The sequence below is a fragment of the Falco naumanni genome, chromosome 1 (genome assembly GCF_017639655.2).
Source record: "Falco naumanni isolate bFalNau1 chromosome 1, bFalNau1.pat, whole genome shotgun sequence".
NCBI lineage: Eukaryota > Metazoa > Chordata > Aves > Falconiformes > Falconidae > Falco > Falco naumanni.
In genome coordinates this window covers 110,054,117-110,081,291 of record NC_054054.1, presented here as the reverse complement: position 1 = coordinate 110,081,291, position 27,175 = coordinate 110,054,117, and the positions used below count along the sequence as shown (strand labels likewise).

The 27,175-nt window shown below is 42.3% G+C and overlaps 1 protein-coding gene across 10 annotated transcripts in view; it reads left to right on the top strand.

Annotated features, from left to right (window-relative positions):
• Positions 1-27,175, top strand: part of BCAS3 (BCAS3 microtubule associated cell migration factor) — a 369,883-nt gene that overhangs the window by 239,507 nt on the left and 103,201 nt on the right. The window contains exon 24 of one of the 10 annotated variants that reach the window (XM_040618732.1): positions 16,688-17,238. The exons of 8 other annotated variants lie outside the window; for them this stretch is intronic. In XM_040618732.1, coding sequence (XP_040474666.1) covers positions 16,688-16,713 — 26 coding nt within the window. In that variant the 3' untranslated portion in view covers positions 16,714-17,238. Of the gene's footprint in view, positions 1-9,896; positions 10,124-16,687; positions 17,239-27,175 lie in introns of those variants that run through there. One more of the 10 variants, XM_040618721.1, reaches the window with a different exon arrangement.

Sequence of the window (27,175 nt, the reverse complement as noted above, 5' to 3'; positions counted from 1 at the left end):
CTGACCTCATCAATTTGAAATCCTGTATTTTCCTGTTTTTAAAGAAATAGATATTAAAAAAAAAAAAAGACAAACTGAAATTTGGATGTGAAGAAGAATAAAGGAGAGACAAGCCCGTGTGTGTACGCCCTTTCACAGCTGGGGTTTTGGCAAAGTGTCATTCCTGCTGTTAAACATGGTGACCTTGCTGCCTATGATTTACTAACTGTTTTACAAATATTTCCTCACTCTGTGAGGTTTGATATGTTCTCCATCCTCAACAGCTCAACAGAGTCACTCAGCCACTGAGCCAAACCTGCCTTTGTTTACAGCTTTTCCGGAAATTTTCACAGAGAAAAAAACTTTCTCCTTTTCCAATGTTTTATTTTTAAGTCAACACTTTCTGTGGTTTATTTGTGCAAAGCAACATTTGGGTACAAGGTATTGCACCGTATCCAAGTGGGAATTGCTGCCTTTCTAAAAATAAATTGGGGGTCATGTGAACCAGTGCAGAAAAATCTGAAGATACCAAATATTACAGGACCTTTACATTTGGTGGTTCTTTTTTCCATAATATTCTGGGCCTGGATTTTTCTGAACTTTTTTTTTCCCACATTAGTTTCTATAATAGAACATAACGTAAAATGATGAAACACAGGAAGGAATCTTCTTTTAAACAAAATTATCAGTGTTAAAAATAACAATCCTATTTTCCCTCAGTGTGCATTTTTTCTTGTAAAGGCTTTATTTAGTAGTCTTGCTCTTAGATAAAGCCAGAGTGTCCAGTATTATTCAAGCGGCGTTTTATTTAGTTAGTTAAAACTTAATTTTCCTAAACGCTAATTTGCCTAGTGTGCCTTAAAGTCTTCATTTCATGTTTTGGGCATGGAATTCAAAGATTGGGGTGCTTTGAGGAGGAACTTGGACAGCCGCATCTGCACTGTTTCAATGCAAAGAAACAAATTAAAATTAGAATGGGATGGGAATGTTTTTATTAAATGTTTTTGCAGCGGAGATACGTTTCATGGAAATATCCTTGTTTTGATGACAGCGTTTCTCAGGGTCAGGGTGGAATTTCTAGTGAAAAAAGAGAAGAGGAGAATAACCTGGGTTGCGTTGGCAAGGGCATGCGCGGCTGCTCCGCATCCAGGTAGCCAGTCACTCCCAGGAATGGACATTTCTTCCCATTCTCTCTTCCCTTTCAACTCGTACATTTGTTTCTACTGAAAACGCTGCTGGTTTTAGCAGCAGGCGAGACATACTGTGAAACAAAATACTGGCCTATGAAAAGTCCCTTTCGGTGTTCTTTATTCTGAAATACTGGTTCTCTCTGATATTTCAGAGTAAAGAAATAAAATTAGCTGGTTTACCGAACATTTTGTTGTAAATTTGCAGTTGATGGTACAGGAGGTAAAGAAATTTGTAGATCATGTCTTCTGCTAGGTATACAGGTCCCTAAGGGCTGGGTATTCATTTTAAATATACATTCAAGTGAGAAACCTATACTTAGTTTTCAGTCCTGCTCAGTATATTCTTTAAGCTATATCCCACTGAATGTGTTTTCAGACCTATCTGAAATAGTAAATTTTTTCTTTGAATTTTACATCATTGAAGTAGATTGATGAAGTAAAATGTAAATGACCTACAAAGGTGTCAACGTTGAACTCCTGCAGAGCAGAAATGAATACTGTCAAAATACCTTCTCGATAATGTTTTGTGTTTATATACTGTGGCTATATTACATATATTGCATTTTTAATCCTGTGAAATACAAGTGAATTGTAATTCTAAATCTTGCTTTTAAATGCATTAGATTATTAATGCTGTTAAAGGAAATACCCACAAATGGAATTATTTCTGGAGGTTTTGTTTGCTTGCTTTAATCACTGAGAATCACTTATGCATTTGAAGTGCGTTTCTCTAACAGGGTACCAAGTCAAAATGACAGGCAGAACCTTCACCAAATGAAAACAACTTTTCTGTGTAGATGAAAAAGACTTTGCAAACATTTTGTGTCTAGTAATTGTAAGTAGTAATTCAGTATTTGTTATTTAATGGCGATGTTTTAATGAAAGCTGTAAGCCAATGTGCTTGAATACTGTATCTCTTCAGTTTCCATACATGCATGGGATGGAAAAAAGAAAACAGAGGCGGGGGGGTGGGTGGGGGGAAAAAAAAAAAAAAGGAAAGAAATCCTGAGTGCATTAGAGTCCAGTAGCCGCAGCAGGGTGCAGGGCAGCCTGGTGTCCCGCATGGCACAGCCCTGCTCTGGAGAGCACCGCGGCCTGTTTTGGTTCTTCTGTAAAGCGGTAGTGTGACAGATTGAAGAATAAGTGCCTGTTATGTGGCAGAACGTGTTCAGGAAAGTGGTTAAAAGGGAGTGGAAGTGGAAAATGGGTCTTGAGATTGGCTGCCTGAGGACTAGGAACTGCGGCGCCGTGTTCAACACATGATCCGGAATGTTGCTTGTGACTTCGGGGGGTCGTGGTGAGGTCCGCCGCCTGAGAGAACAAGCCTTCACTCAAATTATTTGATAAAATGCTGGATAAATCTCTTGGTTTGTGCCTGTCCTCTAAGAAGGAGATATCGCTAAATTTCAATCCAGATTGTCATTTTCATTCTGGTTTTATTGCAGGTGTTCTGGTTATAACAGGGAGGACGTACTAATATATCCGGTGAATTATTATTTTTTCCCCCTCAGGATGTGTTGGGTTTTTATTTCTCTCTCTGAGCCTACTTTTAAAATGTTCTTGTGCAGTTTGGAGGTTGCGTGACCTCATGCCAGGAAAAGCAGAGTGGCCGAAATGGCACAAGAGCATGGCAGATCGTGCCAGACATGCCTTGTCTGTATATTGAGCTAAACCCGTAGCGCTGGTGATGTTCATCGTCCCAGAAATCAAGAGAATGCCACAAGCAATGTGTGTGGCCTTATTTTTGGTAGGAGAAAGAAGCTGCTGATTAATGTCTTCTTACAAAGCAGCTGTCCGCAAATCAAGAAACCAGGTGCGAGTCCTGACCGTAGGTGTGTTTCAGAGGCAGTTGTGGATTAATCCTGCCTAATGGGAGAGAGGCGCAGAAAGGAGAAAGGGAAAATTATAGGCTTGCTTGTCCCTCGCTGTTGAAAACACAGCAGCCCTTGAAAGGCCTGGCTGCGGGCTTGAGTCAGCTCACCAATGCTCTCAGCGTGCTTGTGGTTCGAGTATGTGATATAAGTAGCGTAGAGTGGTTTTGTTGCTATGGGAAAAGTGCTAAAAAAGGCTGTATCTCTTGTAGAGCTCAGATCCTTTGGGTATTTAATCTACAATTTCTGCTAAGGACACTCAGAATTATACCTCTGATTCTAAATTGCTTAAATGTTGAAACATATGGTCTTGTGTGCTGTTCACTAGGAAACAACTGTCTGTATCCAAGCTGCCAAATTCACATAAACTCCGACTGTCAAAATGGGGAATCTGTAGCAGCTCAGCAGAACTTTAAAAAAGTGGTTTTACTAAAAAGCAAACCTGACGTATAGAAAAATGCTAATTAAACTAGGGCCATATATCAGTAACAGATAATTAAATGTTAATAGCTGAGAAGTTTTTCAATTAAAAATGAACTGTTTGTGTCCTCTTGATTTCTTCTGGGGGCCAGGTTCGTGTAGCTGTCATTTGTTGAGTTCTCTGCTACAGTAATCATTTTAATAAAATGCAATTATCTGCATAATTAATTTCTTTGACTGTTCTGCTGTGTCCTTCTTTTGCAGAGGCCAGAATGTCAAAGATCAAGTAGACTGGGGAAAATAAAAAATTCATATTGTGAAAGGATATAAAAAAATACTTGGAATTTCAATGCATTGGCTTCTATTTATCTCAAATGTCAAGGGCAGTGTAAAATGTATTTTTAAAATGTGTTTTTGTATGGTTTGAGCCCATTCTTGGCGTAGTTGCGAATCTAGAGGGGCCATTGTTCTTTGAGAGAGTTTGAGGGGGTTTCTTTGTACAAAGTGACAAAAAGAAGACTTGGAGTACTGGGCTGCCATTGTTCCTGTGCGGCGCTGTAAAATTTGATTTGAAATTAGGACCTCAGGGCAAGCTCTTCAATAGTCAGTTTTTATTTTCTGCCAGCATTTTAATCACTCTTGGGCTTAAAGTGGATGACCAACATAATGCCTCTATGTTTAATAGAACAGTTCATATCTTGAAGGCCAGTTAACTGAATTCAGGGATCTGTCATCTGCCCAACATTAGTCTTTTCTGTTTCCTGTCTATTTATGAAGATAGCTCTCCATTCCAGCCAGTGCTCAAAGAGCAGCAGCTCTTTCTTTTTCTTTCTTTCTTTCTATCTTTCTTTCTTTTTTTATTTCTTTCTGGTTTTCTATCTTCCCCCCGCCTCTGAATTTCTTCAATGTACCAACATCTCTGTCAGTGATCTCTTAAAGGAGGCAGGCAGCGATGCTGCTGTGCAGACATGCAGATGCGAGCGCTGGCTGGAGCATCAGATTGTATTAATGCAACTGCTGAATTTCACCAGATGGGGCGAGGAGGAAGGGACAGATGGAAGAATCAGATTTCGCGGTGAAACGGGATGACGGGAAGGGAAAAGGGATATGCTGGCCTAAGCCTCATGCACCTCATTGGGGCTCACAGGGCAGAGATGTGTGAGCAGGGAAATAAGGGAATAAATGCTGGAGGTTTTAAAGAGGTGGTGCCAGAGTCATGTGTTGTGCTTGGGAGATGTGCAGAACAACAGTGCAACAGCAGCGTGTTTTAGTCAAATTGCCAGCGGTTTAGTGTGTTTGTATTATTCGAACATGCGGGATGCGTTCATACTGGTTGCAGGTGGTCCATGGCACTGTGTGCTGGGAGGCTGCAGGCTCACAGCCTGGCTGTCGGCTGCACAGCTCGTGGTGCAGCTCTGGATGTTTGAGGGTCTGTAGGAGCCAGTGTATGCTGATGGGCTCGTGCAAGAGAGGACAAAGTCGGAGATGGACTTCGGGTTTAAAGGCAGAGTAAATTGAAGATAGCAAATGAGGTTTACTGGTTAGAATGTAGCTGCTCTGGGAGTCGCCGTGCCTCCAGCGCCGCTCGACCTGAGGTCCTTGTGCCCAGCTGGTGTCCTGCCTCACACGTGCATCTGAGCACGCTGCAGCAGTGGGTCCTGCAAAGGGAGGGCTGGCCTGGTCTGGGGCATCAGGCGGGAGTTTGCTGCGGGGGTCAAGATGATTATAAGCAAAGGTGACTTTCCAGAAGGTAGCAGTACAGTCCAAATCACACTTTTCTGAAAAAAAAACACAAGGATTGCAATGGATGTTCATTCAAGATTTGGGTTGTGTGCACTGAGCTTTCTGCCTGCCAGCCGGTATCCCTGCCCTCTGTTGAGATTGCTGTCATGAGTGCTAATTATGACGGTGGCGGTAGGCATGATTAGGGTGGGGACTTAAACCACTAGCCTATTTCACATAGACCACTAACTAGTCATTAAGTGGTAATGACTTCTGATTCAGTTTGAACTGGTCAAAGGTGACACCAGTAGCTTAAAGTAGAAGGGAAAATGTATCATACCCCATTACTAATTACGATCTGTTACACATTAAAGTAAATTCCTAGCAAGCTTAAATTTGGTTTTAGTTTGCTCAAAATGAAACAACTTCACACACAGATTATGGTCTTCAGGAATCACTTCAGTCATGATCATCTGATCCCTTTGTTGTCTTTATTTGTATGTGATCGACAGGATCTAGGTTGTGTTCAACACTTGTGCAGATGCCGAAGAAAAGTGGCTCACCAGAGCTGGAGAACTGTAAGAGGTTAACATATTCAACATCATCAAGCACAGCTTTTCATTCACTTTCAAATGGAGCTGTGTGGGTGGCTGCACAATGTGGGAAACTCTTTTCATTGAAGAATCTGAATATTTTGTAAGGAAGTGAATAGTTGCAAATAATCTTTTCTGTAACACTGAAATAAAGAACAAATGAGCTATTCTGAGAAAATACTGAAGCATTATTGTCTTCAGTCATTTAACAGAGCTATACAGAAAAAAATATTCCAAACTTGACAGATTCATATCCTAATCTTTTGCTCCTTCATCAGGAGACTGTGTAGTTTGTGTAGCTGCTACCAGTTAAAGCAGAATGAGTTAAAGGAAGAAGTTTGCCTCAGCATTGCATGGAAGTAAACATCTTGGGAAATACAACTCAATTCCTTAAATTATAAGCATCAGGTAGAGCTACAGTGGTCAACCTATGGCCTGTGGACTGGACACGTCCTTCAAAACAGCAGCCCACACGTGCCAGCCCTTGGCCCACTGCGGCGGAGCGGCTGCTAGCCACCCGCTTGTCCATGGCCCCGCAGCTCCTCCTCACCATGAGTCTGAGGTGACATCACAGGTTTAGAGCAAAACATTGTGTCCCTGTTGTTCGAAGATACAATTTTATCCTGGGAGAGAAAAAAAAAAAGTAAAAGATGCCATATTAGAATGAAACAAATTTGTTCTGTTTTGGTAGTCTCTCGTCATCCTGCTGTCACCTGCTGGAGATGCGGTGGAGATCTTTATGAAAAATAAAACTAAAAAAAATCCAATGTAATGGCTACAGGAGGAGTTCCCGTGCCACTTCCTCTCTTAAAAGTAATTTTACTTTCAAGTTTCGGCCGCAAGACGTAGTAAGACCCTTCTGCAGAGAGGGTGAGCAGCACACCTGGCCCTGCAGCTCTCTGAAACGCGGCTGCTGGGGACGGAGCCTCCCAATCGCATCCCCCATTCCCTCTGGAAGAGCGACAGGAATGATGTGATGTCAGAATGAAATCCGATTTCATTATTCTATTGAGGCAAAGGAGTTTTTCCCTGCCTTACCGATTAACCGTGATACTGTCTGTGGGGTTTAAAGGATGGGGCCAGGCTGCAGGACTCCCCGAGTCGTCACCCACAGCCCTGGTTTCTTGTATTTCCATCCGTGATACTTGGCAGCGATGCTGCAGGGACATTGGGATATCCACCAGGAAGGTGGTACTTTCCCTGCAGTCTGCAAAGGTGAAACACTGCAGAAATTCAGGGCAGCCGCCACAGCCCCGTGTGCATCTGTATTCCCCTGTAGGTGGAACTTAGAGTAAGTACAGAGCATCTCCAAGGCAAGCCTGAGTAGGTCAGCATTAGCCTTAACTAAACATGATTAACTTTATCCATCTCCTGGTGTATTTCTTTCCAATCCACTCCAGCGCTTGATTTAATTTTCCTTGTATGTAAACTCAAAGGTTTAGCTTCGTTAGAATGATTGCAGGGATTCACTGCATATGGCCTGCTGCCTTCTTGATCCCTCCAGGGTTTTCCTACCAAACCCTTCGGTCTGGGGGGTTGGGGGGGCAGAATTTAAGAAGTTGATGACAGCAGGGCATGAAAGAGCTGTCATGAAAAAGTTGCTTGGAGAGGAAATCTGGTAGGTGTCCTGCTTGGAAAAATGAGCAGCAGGTGAGGTCAGGTAGGGGAGGAGAGAAGCCGGCCCTGGGACTCTGGCCCCGATGCTGGGGCTGCTCCCGGGTCAGCACAGGGTCCACTGGGATCCAGGCTAGGTGAGGCTTCTGCCTGTTTCCCTGAGCATCATGTATTTTAGGTGATCAGTAGATTTTAATTAGAAAAAAAATAGTTAAAATTAATTGTAAAATTATTTTGGAGAGATTTTGTAAAAAAAAGAAGTAATGTATGCAGTTGTTCTAAATTACCTGCTTTGCATGTCTGCAGGAGCATGTCCTGTGCTACCTGAGCCTTTGTTTGGTTTTGACTTTTACAACAAGTTCAAAAACCAGCTGCAATTTTTTTCAAGTTTTAGGAGATTAATATTGTATAGGCCATTTTAGCCACCATTTTAAACTCATTTTCTTATCAAAAAAAGGACTTCTGGCTTTTTCCACAATATTAGATCTATCATATCAGAGTACTTTATTGAATATTTTATTGACCGTCTGCTTGCCCTGTGCTAACCTGCCTGACATCCCAAGTTTCTCTCTGTCTCTGGAGATGCGATGTCAGCTCTTGTTAAGCAGCTGAGCGTGAATTTTCCCTTCATATTTCCTGTGAAGAAACTCCCTCCCAGCAGGCAGACACCGGGCGCTGGTGCATCACTAGGACGTCCAGAGCTGGAGCCAGACGCAGGCGGGGCTGAGGTGGTCTCGGCGAGGGGGTGCTGTACAGCACGGGGGGGTTCCCGCAGGGGCTGGCATCAGCATTTTGTATAACTGTGCTTTACACAAATGTAAAGGTATTGAAGAGGAAAATTTCTTCCCCTGGCAAGTTAATTACTTCTCATAGAGGGAAAGCTCGAAGCAAAAGTGAAGAGGAAAGTACATCATCTGCTCAAATTAAGCAATCTATCCAGGAATGCGGATTTGATTTACCAAGCAGTTGCAGTTACAAGTGCATTTTAATTGTTTCAGTTCCTTTTCCAAAATTCAATATCTGTTATTAATATTTCATTTTACTCTCTGTATGACTACTTTTTGTAAAATTCGAATTCTGTATTTTCTTCCTTTCTAGTAAAACAGCAGATTGTTTTGTGTCACCCTATGGTTTTATGGCCATATAAACAACTTGGCTTGCAGAGTCTGCTCTTGGTGGCTGTTGGTTTTGAGAGCTCTGCACTGAGCCTGACTCCCTCTCAGTGATATGCCCATGGTTTTTGCTGTGCTATGTGACATTTACTAAATAATTTTAATGTGAAGTAGGTATAAATCTTTCATAATTCTGTAGTTGGCATGGTTAACGTAGTGGACAATTTCGTGCCCTCCTTCATATGTAGTGACTGGCAGGCTAATTACGGTGTTGCTTAGCAAGTGTTCAGGGGAAGAAAAAAGGGAATTTTATTCAAACCCATAAAATATTTTGGGCTACCTTTCACAGTGTGTTACTTCAAAATACTGCAGGTTTGAACAGACTCTCAAAATAATTAGAAAATGTATTTTCCTTCAAGAAACACAGGTTTGCACCGGAGCCTACCATAGGACAGCTTTTGAATAGTAACTTTACCTGAGCTCTGTTGTCGTGAAAGAACCCTCCGAAAGAAAGCAAATTTGAGAGAACAGATCATTGCTTTGTGGTTTTAGGTGTGTTTCCATTGTTGTGGAGTTGAAGAGACGAACAGAGTTGGTTCAGATTATATCGCTGTGACTCCACTGTATGACAGGCCTACATTCACAGCAATGTGTCTCTAACTCAAAATGCACTAAGGGGAGAAATTTCATTTTCTTATTGTGGTTATGGAGGACTGTGGGGAAGTGGGTCTACAGGGTGCAGTCCTTGGGACATGTACTAGTTAGCTTTGGGTTTTTAATGCCTGACTTTTTTTTCTTTTCTTTTTTTTTTTTTTTCCAAACTTGGTGTCAGATGTTGTAGGTTAATTTATTTTCCTATTAGTTTTTGCTAATGATACTAAAACCCTTTTTTAAAAGCTTGCCTAATTAATGATCTTTTTGCTCACAAACAAAAACTATATTGTCTTTGAGAAGTGCCTGAGTATTTTAAAACAACGGGCTGTTGGTAGGTTTTATTGTCTCATGAATTTAGGGTCAACACACCTATTATTTGCCAGAGTTAATTTGTGCTGGGTTATTGACTGTCTGGGTTGTTAGGGATATCTGACTCTTGTAAAAGTTACACTCATCTCAAATTGTTGTAATTTTATTCTTTGTGCTCTAGTTGCATGGTGCCACAATATTTAGCTCATGAAAGAAGGGAAACAGTTGCACAAAGGCAGGTATTTAACTTCAGGCTCGTGAGAGCCGGGGAAGTAAGACTGTCATTACTCTTTACGTTCCTTCTTTCTGACACTGAATGGTTTTAATTTTCCTTTGGATAAGGAGGGAACAGACAGCTTTCTAAAATCTGAAGATGTGTGAAAATGTACAAGATACTTTGGATTTTCAAAAGTGTCTAATTGGGCTTTTCAGATGGCTGCGAACCAAGTTCAGCACTCGCCTACCAAGGTGAAGTCAGGCTAGTTGCAACGAGCTCAGCAGCAGTGAAATAATGCGGCTAACACCAACTCCCCGTAGAAAAATTGAAGAGCATAGTTTCATGTATAACTCTTGGTATGTCAAGGTGAAAATATACCCCTCGGACTCTCCAAACTGGAAGCACAGCAGAAAGTAAAACTAGCAGTTGCATTTAAAAATTTCATAAGAAGCCATCCCTTCTGTGTTTACAATTCAGAAATAAATTGCAGACCTGTAGAATCATTACTTCTTCTGTTTTTCCAATTGTTCGCTTCCATCACAAACCTGAGCCATATGTCCTTGGTGGGTAAAATGCTGGCTGAACTAAAATATAGTCCTTCCCTGTGAACCAGCCTTCAAACATGTGATGGCAAGCCACAAGGCTCTTGCTTTGTCATGCTATCCAAACTTCAGTCAATGAGCAGAATCCAAATTTGCACCAGTAGGTCACGACCGGTAATGCGGGGATTGGAAAATACCCAGTTATTCTGCAGGGTGTACTGGGACATTGTGTGTTCCTGCATAGGAGGTTCAGGAGAGTGGTGAGCTTGGTCATGCTTCCTGGTATTTTCCTGGTCAGATACTTTTATATGCCCCAAGATATTATTACTACTTTGGGTGAAAGTAATGTATTTCTAGAAATAACCTTTGCCTCGTTCTAGGCTGATAGAAACAATTAAAGATTAGTCCTGAGCATGCTGGATCTTCTGCAGATCCAGGGTACGCTTGACAGAAGTTTGTTCTGTAAGACAGTTAGTACAGTCACTTCGGATTAAGAATAGACAGCTATTCTGACCTCTAAACCCAGGACTGTTGAGCAGATGACAGTCTAATTCTTTGCTTCATTTCAAGTGAGCTCTGTCTTTTGGCTCTCTGCAGTGGATATTTATTGTATAAAAAGGGGGAAGCATCTGATACTGGTTTAAGATGATGAGCCTGGGACTTTCACTGACTGCTGTAGCGATTCTGAGGACAGTAAGAAACAAAAGCAGCTAACGATTATCTTCTATTTAGCCGAGATGCACACAAACGCTGTCTTGGCTGCTTTATAAATAACTACCCCAGTCCTCCCCCAATTATTTTTACTAGTCTTTAGTGGGTGTATAGCTTTTAATACTGGAAAACCAAAAGCTGGCTCGGTTTGTTTTCTCATGAAATTGTAGTCAGGGCAGTAAATTCATAGCTAAGTGCTTACTCATTGGCTACTGTATTATAAATAACTCTTCACCTTGGCCCTGTTTCTCCAGCCATTATTCACCGTGAGTAGCACTTACTCGTGAGCAGGGAGTAGCAGAGAAGTAAATGATTCTGCTATCATTACTCACAGTTTTAGTACCCTGGCATGTCAGGAGGTCTGTTTGCAAATGAGGCACCGCTCTACTGGAGGAGAAGTAGCAAAGTTTTCTTGCCTGGTAGGACTATATGGGCAAAAACTACCCCAAGGAATGGCTGCTGAGTCGGTGCTTTCGAAAATCGAAGCAGAGACGAGTGGGGAGGAACTACAGGTATAGATACGGGACGTTTGGAAGTGTATGTGCCTGAAAGTGTTGCTGTGGTTTGTCCTTGGGCTCTGTCAGAAGCGCAAAGCCGAGGAGCAGATTACGAGCACTGATGGGAGAGCCATCGCCTCGTTCCTCCTGCTTTCTCCTTGCCATTACGCTGCTTTGCTTTCAAAGTGTAAATTAACTTAAAGGTTCAAAGCTTTCGGGAAAGATTCCAGACCAAAGGTCATCTTTTCTGGGTGGTTTATTGGCTGTCCTGTGTTTGCCCACATCTCTAGTGTTTACCAGCTGAGGGAGTTTATGAAATTTTGATGTAGGAATTAGGTTGTTGCTCATCTTGTACCTTCTTGCTCGTATTATTGACAGTACCACTGAACTGCTCGAGGCAGATAGTATCTTGGTGATCACTGTGCTATTTCAGCTCTCCACTGCTGACAACATCAGAAGTGTTTTAACAGGGTTTTAATGGGCAGCCTCTGTAGCTCCTTGGAGGGTTGCAAATAGCTGCTGTGAAAAACCTTTTCTGCTGCTCTGAGCTGACATGCCCTCCTTTTCTCATCCAGCTGCTGCTTGTTTATGTGGCTGCAGCACTGTTGACAAGTTCTTCTTATTTGGGCCTGGGCGCTGTGGAGACCACGCAAATTAAGCAAGTTGCTGCATCTTTCGGGTGAGCTGTGAAGAATAACAACACGGTTGCAAAACCGCTGGGAAGAGCGGCAGGATGAGATGGTAACCCAAACTGTGTTCAGCAATCCCCTCTTCGCCTCTCTTAGCGCTTTCAAAGGGTAATCGTACAAGTTAAGCTAAAGTACTATACAGAGCTAGCTTCTCTGTTTTGTTGCTCACAGCACATTACCAGTGATGCCCCAGAGCAAGTTAATGATTTTGAAGAAAACAACCTTTATTTTTTAGCAGAAAACACAAAAAAAAGGATAAATAAATCACTACTCCTCAAGACAAAGCATTAATTTGATAGCAGCAGTTTCTAGCTGACTGGTTGCCTTGCTCTGCTTGTTACCAGAAATGAGGCTCTGAGCACAGCTTTCTTTGCGCTGTGTAAAAGCTTTCTCGTCCCCGTTTTGCTTAATATAACTATAATGTGCCCTTTATCACACTTCAACTTGAGCAATCCCGGTTTAGAAATAGTGCATAATACCCATGGGAAAAAGCGCTAGAAACGTACTTTATAAAAAACATACAGGCGGAGCTCAAAAGATCCACTGACATGTAAATTTAATTAAAAAATTATAGGTTTTCAATGAGGGCTTGTGTCTTCAATTTACCAGTTTCCATGACTTCTTCAGAAAAAGTGTTTCTTTTTGCATTCTTGGTGGAAAACACGCTGAAGGGTATTACAGTCCCCCAGAAAAGTGACTTTTTTTTTCCCCCTGTGTCACAGGAAAAAAAAAATTACCCAAAATTTGTACACTTGAAAAAGAAGTAAGAAAAATACCCACTTTCCTGTTTTGTTTTATTTCTATCCTTTTGGACAAAAAGTTAAACTTTCCTGTAGCCAGCCTTGCATGGAAAAGCATGTCCTAACTGTGTGACTAAGCCTCCTTTTCATTGCATGTGCAAATTTCACATATTTCAGATCTTTCCATGAGGCGTGTGAGATTGGATGAAGGAGCTGAAGTGGCGAGTGGGCAAGCAGGAGGGCGGCCAATGGCCAGAGGAAGGAGCAGGCTATAAATAGGGCTCATTATATAAAGTATCGCTGTTCAAAGAGGATTCTGGCTTCAATAAGAGAATCTCAAAGTTTGCTTGAAAATCTTAAGAATTGCTCCATCTGCTGCATGTTTCAAGGAAGAAATCCCCAGCAAGGCAAGGCCACTGTGCTTGGTGTGAGGAGCAGCCTCGGGCGGCCGTTTGCTCGCACTGATGTGCTCAGTGCGGAGATTCTCCTCTGAAATCCTAAGTGAAAAGTAAAACGTGAATCTCTTGGCTACTAAAACTTAAAAAGGGAAACCTAAAGATCTTTGAAGCATGCCAGGATTAGATGCTCTTCTGAACTCGGTTCTTCTATCTACTCTTCTTCCAGCAAACCCCATCAGAAGCTAAACTCCTTAAATATCAGTATATTTTAAAAGCTACTTTGCTTAGTACCCGTTATTTCAGTTTTTAGTGCAGTAAAGGCAGTGGCTTTTGTGGTGCTTCATTAAGTCCAAAGCAGCTGTGCAAAGGAGCAGATCCATAGGTTAAGGGAGAGAAACCCCCCCCTTGTTCTGGAATTCCAGCCCCTCTGTGAGCGGAGGAGCTGTTTCACACTTCTTTCTGCCTTCAAGCTGGTGGGTCCTGCTGTGAGTTGCAGCACTGAAAACCACTGTGGGTTTTGTTTCTCTAACTTAATTAATAAAAATAATTCATCAGTAGCTCTGATGCCTTTCAGAGTGGTTTTTCCCTGAGTCAGCTTACTGGGGAAGAGGTTCATTATAAATTATAATTAGAAGAAGGAAAAAAATAGGCAGAGTAAAGCCTCTGATGTGGTGGACTTCTCGTGACGTTACCGTCTCAGCCTAGTTAATATGAAGAAGCTTGTAGCCAAAATGCTGTAATCTAGTTTATATGTATTGTTCAATGTATGAAATGAAAAAGAGTGTTTAAAGTGTTTTATGAGCAAGACCGGAACTTTCTTGGGGATTATCAGGTTTAAATTCCAGAAGTTATTATCAAAACAAGTTTCTGAGATGTGCTCACCTCATATTTGGAATTACAGAATTAGCAATATTTATCTGAGAGCACGCCTCAAGTGAGAGAGCTCTAGAATCAGCTATATATATGTTTGCGTGACGTTTTCTGTGCTCTGTACGTTATATATCTATATAGCTTATACCACTGCTGGGTTAGATGCATAAATACCAGCTTGTTAGTGACCTGTGAAAGTCTTCCAGAGGCTTGGTGTACCTTGCGGTGTCACCAGCTCTGGAGCCACTAACAAGAGTGTCCTTATCCCTCTGCATGCCTCCCTGCCTGCCATCCTGCCAAGGCCAGTGACTTGTCAGGCAGCCGTGGTGCGCGGCGAGGTGATGCTGATGCTGGATGGTGTTCCTTTCTGTTGGGTTTCATCTTGAGTAAGGGAGGAAAAGGGAGCGAGTGCCGGTGTACGTTTGTTATTATGCATATTGTTTGTCACCTTTGTTGGTTCAGTTGATGCTTTGAAGTTAGTCTTGCATTAGTGTCATGCCTGAGGCAAAATTGTTTACTGCTTCAGTGTTCATGTTATTTCTCTTGCTTTTATGTTCACTTCTATTTCATAGTTTTGCTCTGCCAATTTGGATATAATTGTATGCAACTTTGCTTTTGGTTTTATGCTGTAACTTTTTCTTATGGGAGCCATCCTTTACCACGCTATAACAGTTGTGTGAATAAAAGGCATCGGACTAACTTTGTTATTACAGAGTTTCCTGTTACAAAAACTTAATATTTTTAATCTTGTTTCTTAACATGTTGTGAACAAGGTCAAAACCAATTGGAAATCTGGCCACATTCATTCAAAAGGGCGAATTGGATGTTGTTATGCATCTTCATCTGGGTGCATGTTGTGCTTTCAGTAGATACGTAATGATCTGCCCACCCAAGCAGGTTCGGGCTTTAGCAAGATCCATACAGAGATATTTAAAAGGTGACCGCATCACTGCAGCTCTCTGTTTCAACATCATGGAACAGAAAACAGTGTACAATTGCACGAGTTTCATCACTACTTGAATTCTTTCTGCCTCCTTTCCTTTATTTCCCTCTAGCTCGTGAGGAGGGGGGTACCTCAGGCTCCCCCAAGCCCTCGGACCCAGCTTTGACCCCTGCAAGACCAGAAGGCGGTGGGGGAGGCAGGGCAGGGGGCCCCTGCCACTGTCCCAGGCTCAGCAGAAGATTTCAGTTGCTGTTTACTGTTGCTCTGTCAGGATGGGCAGGATGTGGCTGTAAAACAAATACATTTTTACCCTGCATGTCTAAGGATGGGCAAGGTACTGTATAGCCAGTAAAAGGCACTTCCTTGCCTCAGGGTTGAAGAGTTGCCCTAAACTAGACCCTCTGTGTAACTATAGGTTAATTCATCTAAAATAATTTTGAAAACTTCCTTTACATAGCATGTGCTTTTTCAGCACGTGAAGCAAATGTAAGTTGCAGGGCCTTAATTAAAAAAACAGTAAAAGAAAATCTCTGTCATGCTTCCCTGTGGGGCCTCGTGCATTTAGCTGAGATTCACGTGTGTCCTGGAGCATCTCCTGCATCCACCATGCAGTCAGGGACTGTCCTGGCACAGCACTCATCACCCATAGCACAGGGTGCCCAAGCGAAGGCCATGCACTGACAGAAGAAAGCTGAGATGCTGGTTCGTGCTTTGTAACAGCCATTTGTATGTATAGGCTGATTCTGAAGGGTATTAGATATATAAAATATGTTTAAATGATGTATTTGACTCTTAAAGTCGCTCTGCTTTTAATGTGCTTTGAAGAGTTTTCATCACGATGTGCTTGGGTAGGAACAGACTTGTGGAAAAGCTTAGGGAGGTTGAGATTTGGGATGCGGGGTGGACTGGCGCTGCCTCTGCTGGGTGTTGCGGCAGGAGGCTGGGCTGGAGCGTGGCTGTGGGATGCCCCTGCCTGCCATGGCTGTGTCACTTCGCTTGTGGCTGCTTTGCCTCCAACTAGAGCACACCCTGGGGCAGTCAGGTATAGAATATAGGTGTTGGCATACCTGATTTTGGATGCTTCTGGCTTGGAGAGGAGAGGCTGTGCCTGCTCGTGGCTCCGGCTGTCTCTGCGCAGGCTCCTGGGGAAGCCTCTGCCGCTGCCTCGTATCCTTCAGGGGCTGGAGGGAAGGCGACTCATCCTGCAAATATCTGTAGTCACATGCTGCAGAGCTTTTAGGCAAATTTTGTTTAAGCAACTGTCAGATGAAAAGTATCAAAGCTCAGTTTTGTTCCTGTAAATCTCAGAATATTCGTCATAGGTTAAGGAGGATGAAAGCAGTCATGTGTAGCAAAGCCACACTGCTGGGCTCTTGTGTTCAGGAATTTAGAGGGAAATGAGTATTGTCTCCCTTTCATTTACTTTCATTACTGTGTCTTCCTTTTATTTCCATGTGCTGAGGTCTGGCAGTCTCGGAACTGGCCGGATCATTTCTAAAATGCAGTATTGACCCTATGCCACTTATTACCAGTCTGCATCCTCAGCGACAGAATTGATTCGGTTGGTGCTGCTGCACTTATAATGTTACCTTTTATGTTCACGTTTGTTCCAACAGAGTGGCCACTAGCACAGACGACTTGAACTTGTATCACCCGCAAACTGACAACGCTGGAGCCACCAGTTTGTCATTATCCCTACTAGTGTATCTGATTTAATTTTGCGACAGTGGATTAATTCTTAAAATTGCAGTGCTTTTTGCTCGTTAATGGTCAGTAAATGATTCTGGGGGGTGGGGGAATGGAATTCATCAGTTTTGTAGTCGTTTTAATTCTTCTAGTTTTAAGTTGTTCTATAAATATGTCTTTATGGATGTAGTTTTACTAGCTTAAAAACATCTAATTGAAAACAGTTGCTTAAATCTCTTTGGATCAAGGAGGCAGTAATAAGCAAAGAGAGTATCTTATCCCTACAATCCAGAAACGCTTAGTGGCTGGTATACTCGGTGCATGAGTAATCAGCTTCTTGTTTCATCTAAAAACCTTAGCTCTTTTGGTGTGATTTAGTACTTCACCAGCGGCATGGTTTTTCTTGTCTGTAAGATTATCAACTAGTGAAACAAAATATAAACTGAAATGGCATAACATAAAAGAATGGTTTTAAAAATATTTAATTCATTTATGCTGTCTTGTTGTGTGTATAATGTGTTCTAGAACATCACTGGGCTTCTGGAAAAAAAACCATTAGATTTGTCTTCTTGCAAATTAATGTTTTGTTGCACATTATGTAATGTTATTCTTATGACTTAACGTTTGCATCAGGCAGGACTGATCTCTGCTATTTTGTAAGGTACCCGGCAGATGAACCCGTAGTGCGTAGATGAGATCAGCCTGTGCATTTACCTATTGATGCTGCTTGTGATTCCCGAACCAATGAGCTCCGAGGGATAAAAACTCAGCTGTGCATACCTTTGTTTTCTGAAACAGCTAAATTCTGTGGGTCTGGGTTTGGTGAGGGGGTGGTTGCTGTGATTTGGGCTTGGTTCCGTGTCCTGCTTTTTGTGTAATGTCAGAAATGTGGGTCCTTTCTAGCTTACAAGATTAAATGACTGCAGATCCCATGCACGATAGTGAGATACTTTATTTGCAACACTCTAGGTTATGTTGGTAATACATGTAAACAGAAATTAGTGATGACCACTGTGGAGTTTGGCCTGTTTTTTAAAGGCTTATACCTGCATCCCTCTGGCCTGAAATGCGGTACGGTTTTCCAAAGCGATCCTCAAAAAGCGCTCTACCAAACCTCAGAAGTCTATAAATGATATGTGGCTCATTTCCAAGCCAGGAAGCAAGGAAAAGAAAGCCAGTCTGTGCTGGTGGAGTGGGAATGCAAAACCACAAGTCTTACTTCCTACTTGCATGAAGAAAACCAGGTTAACTTACACGATCTTTGCTGATCGTTTCTTTGAACACCTGTGTTCATTCAAATGGCTGGGACTGCTCACATGGTCAGTTACAATATCTCATTAAGAGTTACAATTAATGGAGATGGTAATTTCATAAATGGCAAGTACACATTTAACTGCCCAAGGTTGCATGCATCTTATTCCCTGAACAGGCAAGCTGTGACATGAACTTGCACGGGAAAACTGCAACACTCGGAAAGTTTTGTCATTTTCCTTATTTATTCGTTTCATTTCTAAATTTCAAATAATTTCATACAGCTTTATTAATCTGAAGTATTAAAAACTTGTGGTAACATCGTGTCTTAGAGCACAGTTTGGGCAGGCTGCCTTCCCATAATATGAAGGAGCACACACTTGTGCAGCTACAGCATCCTATTCTTTGTTCAGGACTGAAAACACAGTGAGGGTTCAACCCCTGAAATTCTTTTTCCAAGTCTCTTTGAGAAGCAAATAGGACTTCACACAAGCCCATTGTTAAAAATCACTTGCTGTTTGGTGGCTTAAGAAATGCTTAAGTGTATTCTGTCCATCTAAAAGCCATCCGTTGCAAAAAATCGTCAGACATCCTTTTTTCTTGTACATTTGTGTCATCTGTGAATCAGAAGCATTTTATGTACCAAGGGCAATGTGCTTTGCTTTTGGAATTCCTGAGTTTCACTAAAACCCTGGGGCATGGTTCAGGAGACCTGAGGTGACCTGTAAATGGGAGCTGCTGTGTCCCTTTGCTGCTTAGCAAGATCATTTTAAAGAGAAACTGAAATACAGTTCCAGATACAATATAATAACATTTTAATCCAAAGAGAAAAACAGTAGGGATTTTTATACTAGTTGACCTCTTGAAAGCACATTCAGATGTTAATTATTTCTCATAATGGAGATGGGCAGTTTCCTCATTTGTAAGTGATGAATCTGAGACAGGAGAGGAAAAAAAAAAAAAAGGTAGTTTTCCTGAACCCGAAAAGACTCCTTATGCAAGCAGGATGAAAGCTGAAGGGCTCCCATGCAGGCACAGGGCTAGGGGTGCTGAGCGCTCTCGGCAGGCAGGGCAGGTGTAGGAGCAAGTTGGTAGCTCTTTTGCAGATTGTTTTGCTTATGATAATGCTCTGTCTGGTCTGTGCACCGGCCTCCTGGACTTCAAATAAAGTCTTTGCTGTTCTCCTAAATCCCAGTTATGGAGTGTCTGTGAACACGCTGCCAGTCTGGACAGCAGTGAGAAATGCTCTGGCTGTGCGTGTGCCCAGCAGGAAGGTCTGTGCCGTGTCCGACCGTGGGCTGCCGCCGTGCCGAGGCTTGTTCTTCGGTCTTCCCAGCCTTCCTGCGGGATCTCTCCTTTTGGTTTAAGGCAGCTTGCAATTAATTAACGATCTTTATGGGCATTGTCTTGAAGTTGGAATAATTTTACAATCTAAATGATTTGAACCTCTCCTGTAGAGGAGACCTGAGCCTCTTCCCTTGCTGCCTCTGCGTGGGGGGGGAGGAGGTGGGACCCCCTGCGCTGCGAGGGGGGGCTGTGGGGAGCACCGCGTCCCCGGGGCTACCTGACACCCAGCGCGGCTGCTGCAGGGGAAGTTGTCTTCCTTGCAGGAGAAAATGCAAAGGCTGGTCTTACTGCGCCATTTCTGGTTATGTTTTTGATTTTGGAATGGCGGAGGAGATGGCAAGAGTTTTGTCCTTTGCATGAGTCAAGTTCAAACCTGGAGTTCTGGGTCAAGATGGTGATGCCTCTGAAGGACAGACAGACTTCAAATTCTTTAGGGGAAGGTGTACAGCCCACGTGCGAGTAAAATACCCAGCACCAGGTTTTAGGTTAGCAGCCAGACCAGCCAACATATCCACCATCTGCCTTGTACAGAGGGGAGCAGATCCCCAAGGGCCTGGGCAGCTCCAGAAGTCATCTGCACCCACACAGAGACACGGATGGGTCCTCTGTGCCAGAGTGAATGCTTCAGGATCTCCCTGTGGCCCCTGCTGCTGACTGGAGTCTTCTGCAGCGAGGTGGCACATCTGTGACAGGGGCTGTGCTGTGAGCCCGGCACTGCCCCTGCTCCCCAGGGCTGAAGCAAGTGTTGCTTTTCATACTGGAAGGTGCAGCTGTGTCTCCTGGGGGTTGGGAACGTGGGACCGTGGCATTCGAGGCAAATGATGCCGGGTTCCTCGCCAAACTCAGATATTTCTACTAGGCGCTGGGCTGCTACAGGTGTTCGTGAGGAGCCAGAGCGGATGGCAGGGCCCTTCGCTCTCTTAGCACACGCTGGGTAAGATTTGGCTGTAGAAAACTTAGGGCTGTTTGAAGAGAATATTCTAAAAAATACAATTAACTGCCCAGATGTTAGAACCCCAGTGATACAAATTCCACCCTCTGTGCTGGGCAGGGTGTAACATTGCAGGAGGCGGTTGGTGTGCGGCTGCCTGGTGCTGCTGGCCCTGCTGCACGGCCCCGAAGTGCTGCGGGATGAAGGAGAAGGCTAAAAGGGACGGCAAAATAGCAACCCTGTGCTCTGGGTGCTGCTTTGGTGCCCCTCTCTTGTCACCTCTAGGTACTTCAGGTGGAAGAGCAGCAGAAGTGTTTCCCTGCTGATGGTGTGCTGAGCAGAGGGCTGCTGGTCGCTTGTGTTGCTAGTGTCAAATGCAAAATGAAGTTCTCCTATCAGTTGAGAATTTGGTGGAGTGTGCTTCCATTTGACAGTGTTTCCAGATGGAAAGGAGCAACTGTCTGTTTCTGTAGGGTGCAGTTTTCATTTACTTTAAATGGGTTTGAGTTTGGGGAGCGGGGCCCGCTCCTTTGCTTTCAGTACCGTGAAGACAGATGTTATTTCACCAGATTATCCGGGAGCACTTTCTCATCCCGCAGTTTGGTTATAGGTGCGTGTCTTTTGAACAAAGACAAATTCCATTGGAAGTGTTACAAAGTTAGTTGAGCTTTTAGGTATTTAAATGATTCCTTATTTTTCTAGCACAGTAGGTTAGAAACGTGTTAAAGCTAGTGGTAAAGTAATTTATGAAGGGCAGATGGAGTTCAAAAGGTTCAAATATACAAGTTCAGTTCCAGCATCGTTTGGACCTTCACACCTCAGTGTCCCAACAGAGAAACTGGATACTGAGTTTTTACAGGTTTTACTGTAAAAACTGAGCCCTCCAGAACTTTTAGTAACTAATGGATTTTGCAGAAATGATTTGACTACCCTGAATGTCCATTAGCTGTTTTGCTTTTATGTCTTTGCTGGAAACCTAAATGGCTTTTTTTACTTGCACTTTTTATACTAGTTATATGTTTGCTAGAGATGTCTTTTGTATTACAGCAGCTGGTAGGAAAAAAGTGATGTACTCAAAAATTGTAGGAGCATTTAATCATAGTACAGCCTAACTAGAATTTAAACTGTGTGTTGTCAAGAAAGTTTCCATCTGTAGCATAGCAATCCAAATCTGACTACGTGCAGTTTTAGTCTTCTGACTCTTGAATTCATTCTTTGTTGTGTGGCTTTGGTAGTGTTAAAATTTAATGCTCGGGAGTTACATTGTATTAAGTCTATAGTTCTCTACTTTCCTTGCGTGCCCTACTTTATTACCGGCAATGGATTTTGAAATATCCTGAAAATCTGTGTTTTCCAATATGGGGATGGTTGATAAAATAACTTTCTTCCAAACAGGTAGTTTCAGAAAGTTTTCTCTCTTATTTGTTGAGCTGTTAAGTACTTAGCAAAATTAATTCCCTGCAATATACTATTCCTGTTAGAAGTGCAAGTCTCTGATAGGCAACTCTCAAAAATACCTTGCTGATATAAAAGAACTTTTCATCCAGTTATGTTCATCGTTTGTCACTCCTACTGCTTCTCTCTATATTACATCAGGAACGAGAATGATTCTTGTACTCTAGTACCAAGAGCGACATATGCCAAATTCTGTATTGCATAACAGTGCAGAATAAGAAAAAAAATCCAGAAAAATCTATAGATTTTCAGGCACATGTGACAGTCCTGGAAATTTTACACTAGGAAAAGCTGGCTGGCACAAGAGCACAGGAATGATAAACCCACTTCCATTTTGGAAGAGAGCGGGTAGGGTGGGTGTGTTTCTCCATGTCAGACAAGCACTTAGAAGGAAGGTAGTGCGAAGCTGGTATGGTTCACCACACAAGGGTTTTATTTTGTGGTGGAAAACCTAATCTTTCCAAGACCTTTTCTCTTGGGTATAAGTCTGAAGTCTGCTTTATATTGGGAGATTGGCATGAAATCCACAGCACTTAAGAGGATAAAGGCCTTTGTCTCCAAAATGTACGTTTTTTTGGAACTATAAAGGCAGTGGAACAAGAAATGGGTTTAGGTATATAATGTTGAGATCCAACCTTGTAATCCTTTTTCAAGTAAAAATATGTTATAGATCAATTTTATCGATTCATACTTTTTTCCCACGTGTTTTAGAAGATTCACTTAAAGAAGGGAAACCTTTCACATTTAGCTAATGATTCAAGAAGTAAAAAAAGGTGAATTATAAGGACCTACTCCAATTAGCCAGAATGACATCTTCTTCTGATTCCTCTGTAGGCACCATTTGGTTTCTGGGAGAAGATGGGAGACTAAAACAACAACAACAAAAAGCAAGCAAACAAACAAAAAAAGAAAAACCAAAAAAACCCACCCAACATTTCTTTTACTGCTTTTGTAATTTTCACGGTCGCTTTAAAGGACCCCACAGCCTGTTCATACATTAGGAAATGGGGTAGCTCTTCAGTTTCAAGATACGCTCGACAATATTTTGTGGGCCGTTGTGCTTGTTAAACAGTGTGCAACGTTTGAAGCCCTTCTGTCCCTCCTTGAAACGCTACAGAAAGATGGATAATAAGTTCAGGCAAAGCACAGGAACAAAACAGGGCAGGGTTAGGAAGGGAAGAACTGGGTGAGAAAAGAAGAGGTGATGCAGCGAGCTGTGGGCGGGGGGAAGGTGGCTCTGCGGAGAGACGTGTTCAGCTTTCCATTTACAGGCTATGGGGCAGAAGAAATAAAATCAAGAGGAGGAGGAGGAGGAGATGAAAGGAATGAAAAGACAAGAGGCTTATTCAGTAAGTAAATTAGAAATTACATCAGATAAATAGATGAAAACAAGAGCAGATGCCTGACTAATGTAAGTTGTTCTGGCACCACTGACTTCAAATCAGTTTACACTAGCTCAGGACCTAAACAGACTGCCTAAGTGGAGACCAGAGACTAATTTTTTGATCTAGACTTCCTTGCTTTGCATACTTAAATTTGACATTCTTTAACATCATAAATTAATATGTAACAAAAATAGAATTGCAATAGGTGCTCACATGGAGAGAAGAGCGATACAAAAAGTTGCCTGCTTGGTGTTCCATGATCTTTGATGGCAGAGGATTACAGCTGTTAGTTTATCAGTTATAATGAACATTTACATGGCTACTTTTGTCTTGAGTGGACTAGATATTCTGGCTGATGAATATTGACATGATTGAAGTGAGATGACATAGATTTTAATCAGTCAAGGTTCTGGCTCCATATTGACAGTTGTAATTTGCTTTGTTCCACTTCAACGTATTAGATTTCTTACAACAATATTAATGATTTAGGGGAACCATATGTATTTAGAGAATATTTGAATACTTAGATAACTTTTTTTCAATCTAGCCAAACTGTCCAGTGTAGGCAGCCGCACTTTCTGCTTCCCAAGAACCATGGCCCCTGACATTTTAAGAGTCAGTTTTACTCCTCAGAAAAAAAAAAACCCAGAGGAGTATTTCTTCTGTTTGCATTAAGCACCTTCTGAATCGCCAGGCAGCTTTGTGCCTGGCCCTTGTGGTTTACTGAGCCTAAGGCCCCTTACCAACATATATAAAGAATTAAGAACTTTCTGTTTCTCAAATGACTCATTTTGACGGTCAGTTTGTTGGCCAAACACTGATACACTTCCATTCAGATGTAAAATTTAGAGCAAATGATGTGCAACATATTGCTGTGGGATGCATTTTTCTGTCCATGGAGCAGTGTAATGCTTTGGCCATCCCTCCTTTTGGTTCTGTTAAGGCACCTCCTGAAGTCAGGCTTAAGCTGCTTTTAAAATGAGCCAGCATCACTTGGATGTGGGTGAGGTGCAGCAATTTGGGAATTGCTCCCAGCTGGTGGAGAAATGATTTCCAAGCAAGCTGGGTGGCTCTTTAACCGCTCTTCCCAGTAGAAGCAAGCTAAAATACGTAGAAACTGTTGCTTTGACAAATAAGCTAATGACCCACTCAAGCTGCTTTATGTAGCGCATGTAGTTGCTTGACAGTTATTATTATTTTCTAATTATGTTAAGTTATAAATTATTAACAAGTGTTTAATTTCAGGCCAAGCAGATCCAACAAAAGGGATTTGTACAGTTATGAATTGCAGCAAAATACAAAATCGTTGAGCTTTTAGTATATGCAAACTTGGAGACCCTGGTTATTTCTCCCTCTTTCAACAGCCAGTCATGAAACTTTCTTGACCTTTTCACCTTTAAACTTTATTTGAACTTGGAAAGAAGACTTGTGAATTGTGGAGGGGAAAAAAAAAAAAAAAAAAAAGAAAAGAAAAAGGAAGGGGGGGGCTGGGGGAGGAGAAGGTCTGATTATACGTTACCGTAACAGTAATACTAGCAAAATAATCCTCCTCTTGTGCATGAGTGTCTGCTACTGCAGGCTTCAGGGTAATAAGCTCACATGACATGCCTAGAGGCTAATGCTGGCCTATGCTTTTTTTTTTTTTTTTTTTTTTTTGGTACATATTTAAACAAAGGCTGATTATCCAAACAAGAATTTGGACTGCATCAACTGGACCAGTTAAATTATAGTTAGTAAAACTTGGCGCCTTCAGAGCTTGGAATGTTACAATTACAGCTGGATCCTCATTTGTTAGGCAGCCTTACAAAATAATAAAAGTGGAGATTTTTATCTTTATAGGACATAGCTTAACTCTTTGAATACAGAGAACTAAGTGCCAAATATTACAGTTCCTGCTTAGACATACTATTCTGGGCCAATAAATGCAATTAGACAGTTGTATCCGTGCTCTGTAGGACGTAGGGCAAACGGAGCTGCTTTGGCAGCACTTGGGTGGATGCTGGGGCACTTGTACTGGGCATCCATTATCCTCCAGGATTTCTTTAAACACAACAAGCAATTTGTTGTTTGATCTCCCTTATCTTGCTGCTGTCTTTTTGACAGCGTTGCTGTGGGTTTATTTGAATTTCTCTTCTTTGTGTATTTCCTGTTGCTACGAATAAAGCTTACGTCCCTGTAGGATGTAGACGGTTCCTTGAGTCAGTCCAGTTTTCACCTCTCAGATGAGCTGGAAAACTGGCTTCAAATACTTAGCAAATTTTTCCCTAAACCTCCCAAGGCTGGCTCTCCCTGCCACCGTCCCCGTGGGGCTGCTTGGGGCTGGGTAGGTGGCAGGCGATGTGCAGGCAGCAGTGACATTTCATTTTAACAAACTGCTGTCGACTATTCCAGACTTGTTTTCCCATCTTCCTTCCTACAGAGGGGAATTGGCTTTGATTAGGTACTTGCAAAGCCAGACTTTGGCTTTCTGGTTGTATAATGTATAGCTCTGGTTGCCAGTCAGAAAAAATGGAAGCTCTTTTCCTAAAATTAAACAAAGTGTCCTTATTGTTAGCCTAGAACAAATCAATGCCTTTGCATTAATTCATATGGAGCAGGGCCAATTTACAGCTTTCCCTGATCTGCCCGGTGGGGGGTTTTGTGCATAGGTTTATCTCAGCTTCTTTTTTAGGACAGTGTTTATTGTTTGCATTTTCTGAAAACCTTACTGAGTAACAATGCTTGCAACTTAAGCAATCAAGACTATCCAGAATGTTTGCAAGAGCCCACCTGCTAGATAATATTTACCAGCCTATACCAGGAGCTTTATCTTTTGTCATCTCTGCATAGTATAAAAGCTAGCATTCATTAAAGCGTGAAAAAGTTGGTTTCCTTTATTGTGACAGTTTTACCATGTTTCAGTGTACTTTGTCTCAGTAGTAACAAATAAATACAGATAATATATAATTGCTGCAGTCAAGATACCGTGGGAGTTATGAGAGCAAGGCGTAGGTATTTCTGAATGAAAGGACGTTGGTTTTCTTGCATTGAAAACTGAGAAGTTAAAGATTTTCAATCAAGATAAACTTGCAGATTCATAAGGTGCAACTTAGTCTGGGAGAAATGATACCAACTGGAAATAAGAAAGACCTAAGGAAAAATTGTGAGTTAATGTTTAGTCTTTTATTACTATTTTAATCGAATGACTTTACAACATGACCTTTTAAATTGTAGCTATTTTTAAAAGGAATATTTGTGTGCCGCAGGCCCGTGGAAAGCGCTGGTGGGCACAGCACCGAGCGGCTCCTGCGCTCAGCACCCTGAGCTCAGGGCTGGGTGGCTCCACGCTCAGCACTGAGCCCCACATAAGGGCTTTACAGTCAAACACACCAACGTTTTCTGGTCATGGCTCCAGGGTTCTGTTAAGGCACTTCATCCTCCATACCCAGGATTTTGGGCAACAGCCACTTTCCATAAAACTCTTTTGACTTTTGTTGGGGACTGCCGAGCCTAGGGGAGGTGATGCTGCAGGAGGAGGAACCGAACCCTGGGTTCGGAGGGCACATGTTTGGACTTAGTGTCCTGCAGAGGTTGCCAGCTGTGCGCATGGGAGCCCATCGAGGCGGTGGAAAGGAGCCTGGTTCTTGCTGTGTCCCTTCTGTCATGGGCTTTTTTGCTTCGTTCTTAGCCGTGCCATTGAGAAGTAGGGATGCCCCAATTAGTCTTTTGCATGACAATATTTCATTTCAAGCAACAGCGTTTGGTTTCTGGCCAGAAGAAATCCTTTATTTATTCCATCTGCTGTCCTTGCTTTTTTCCTGTGTTGAATAGACTCACCTTGTGCCGTAGTGAGATGATTGAAATCGTGCTTTGCTGATTTAAGGGACCCAGGGTTACAGCCTAGATACAAACGTCTGTAGTACCTGGAATACCCATCAAGAAAATACCATGGTAGTAAACGAGAAAAGAAAGGTTAGCTGATCCGGTAGGTACTGCAGATGTGATGATCACCTCGCTGTTGACAGAGGGAATCTAAAATTTTAGAACCTGCCTTCAGACAGTCTGAATAT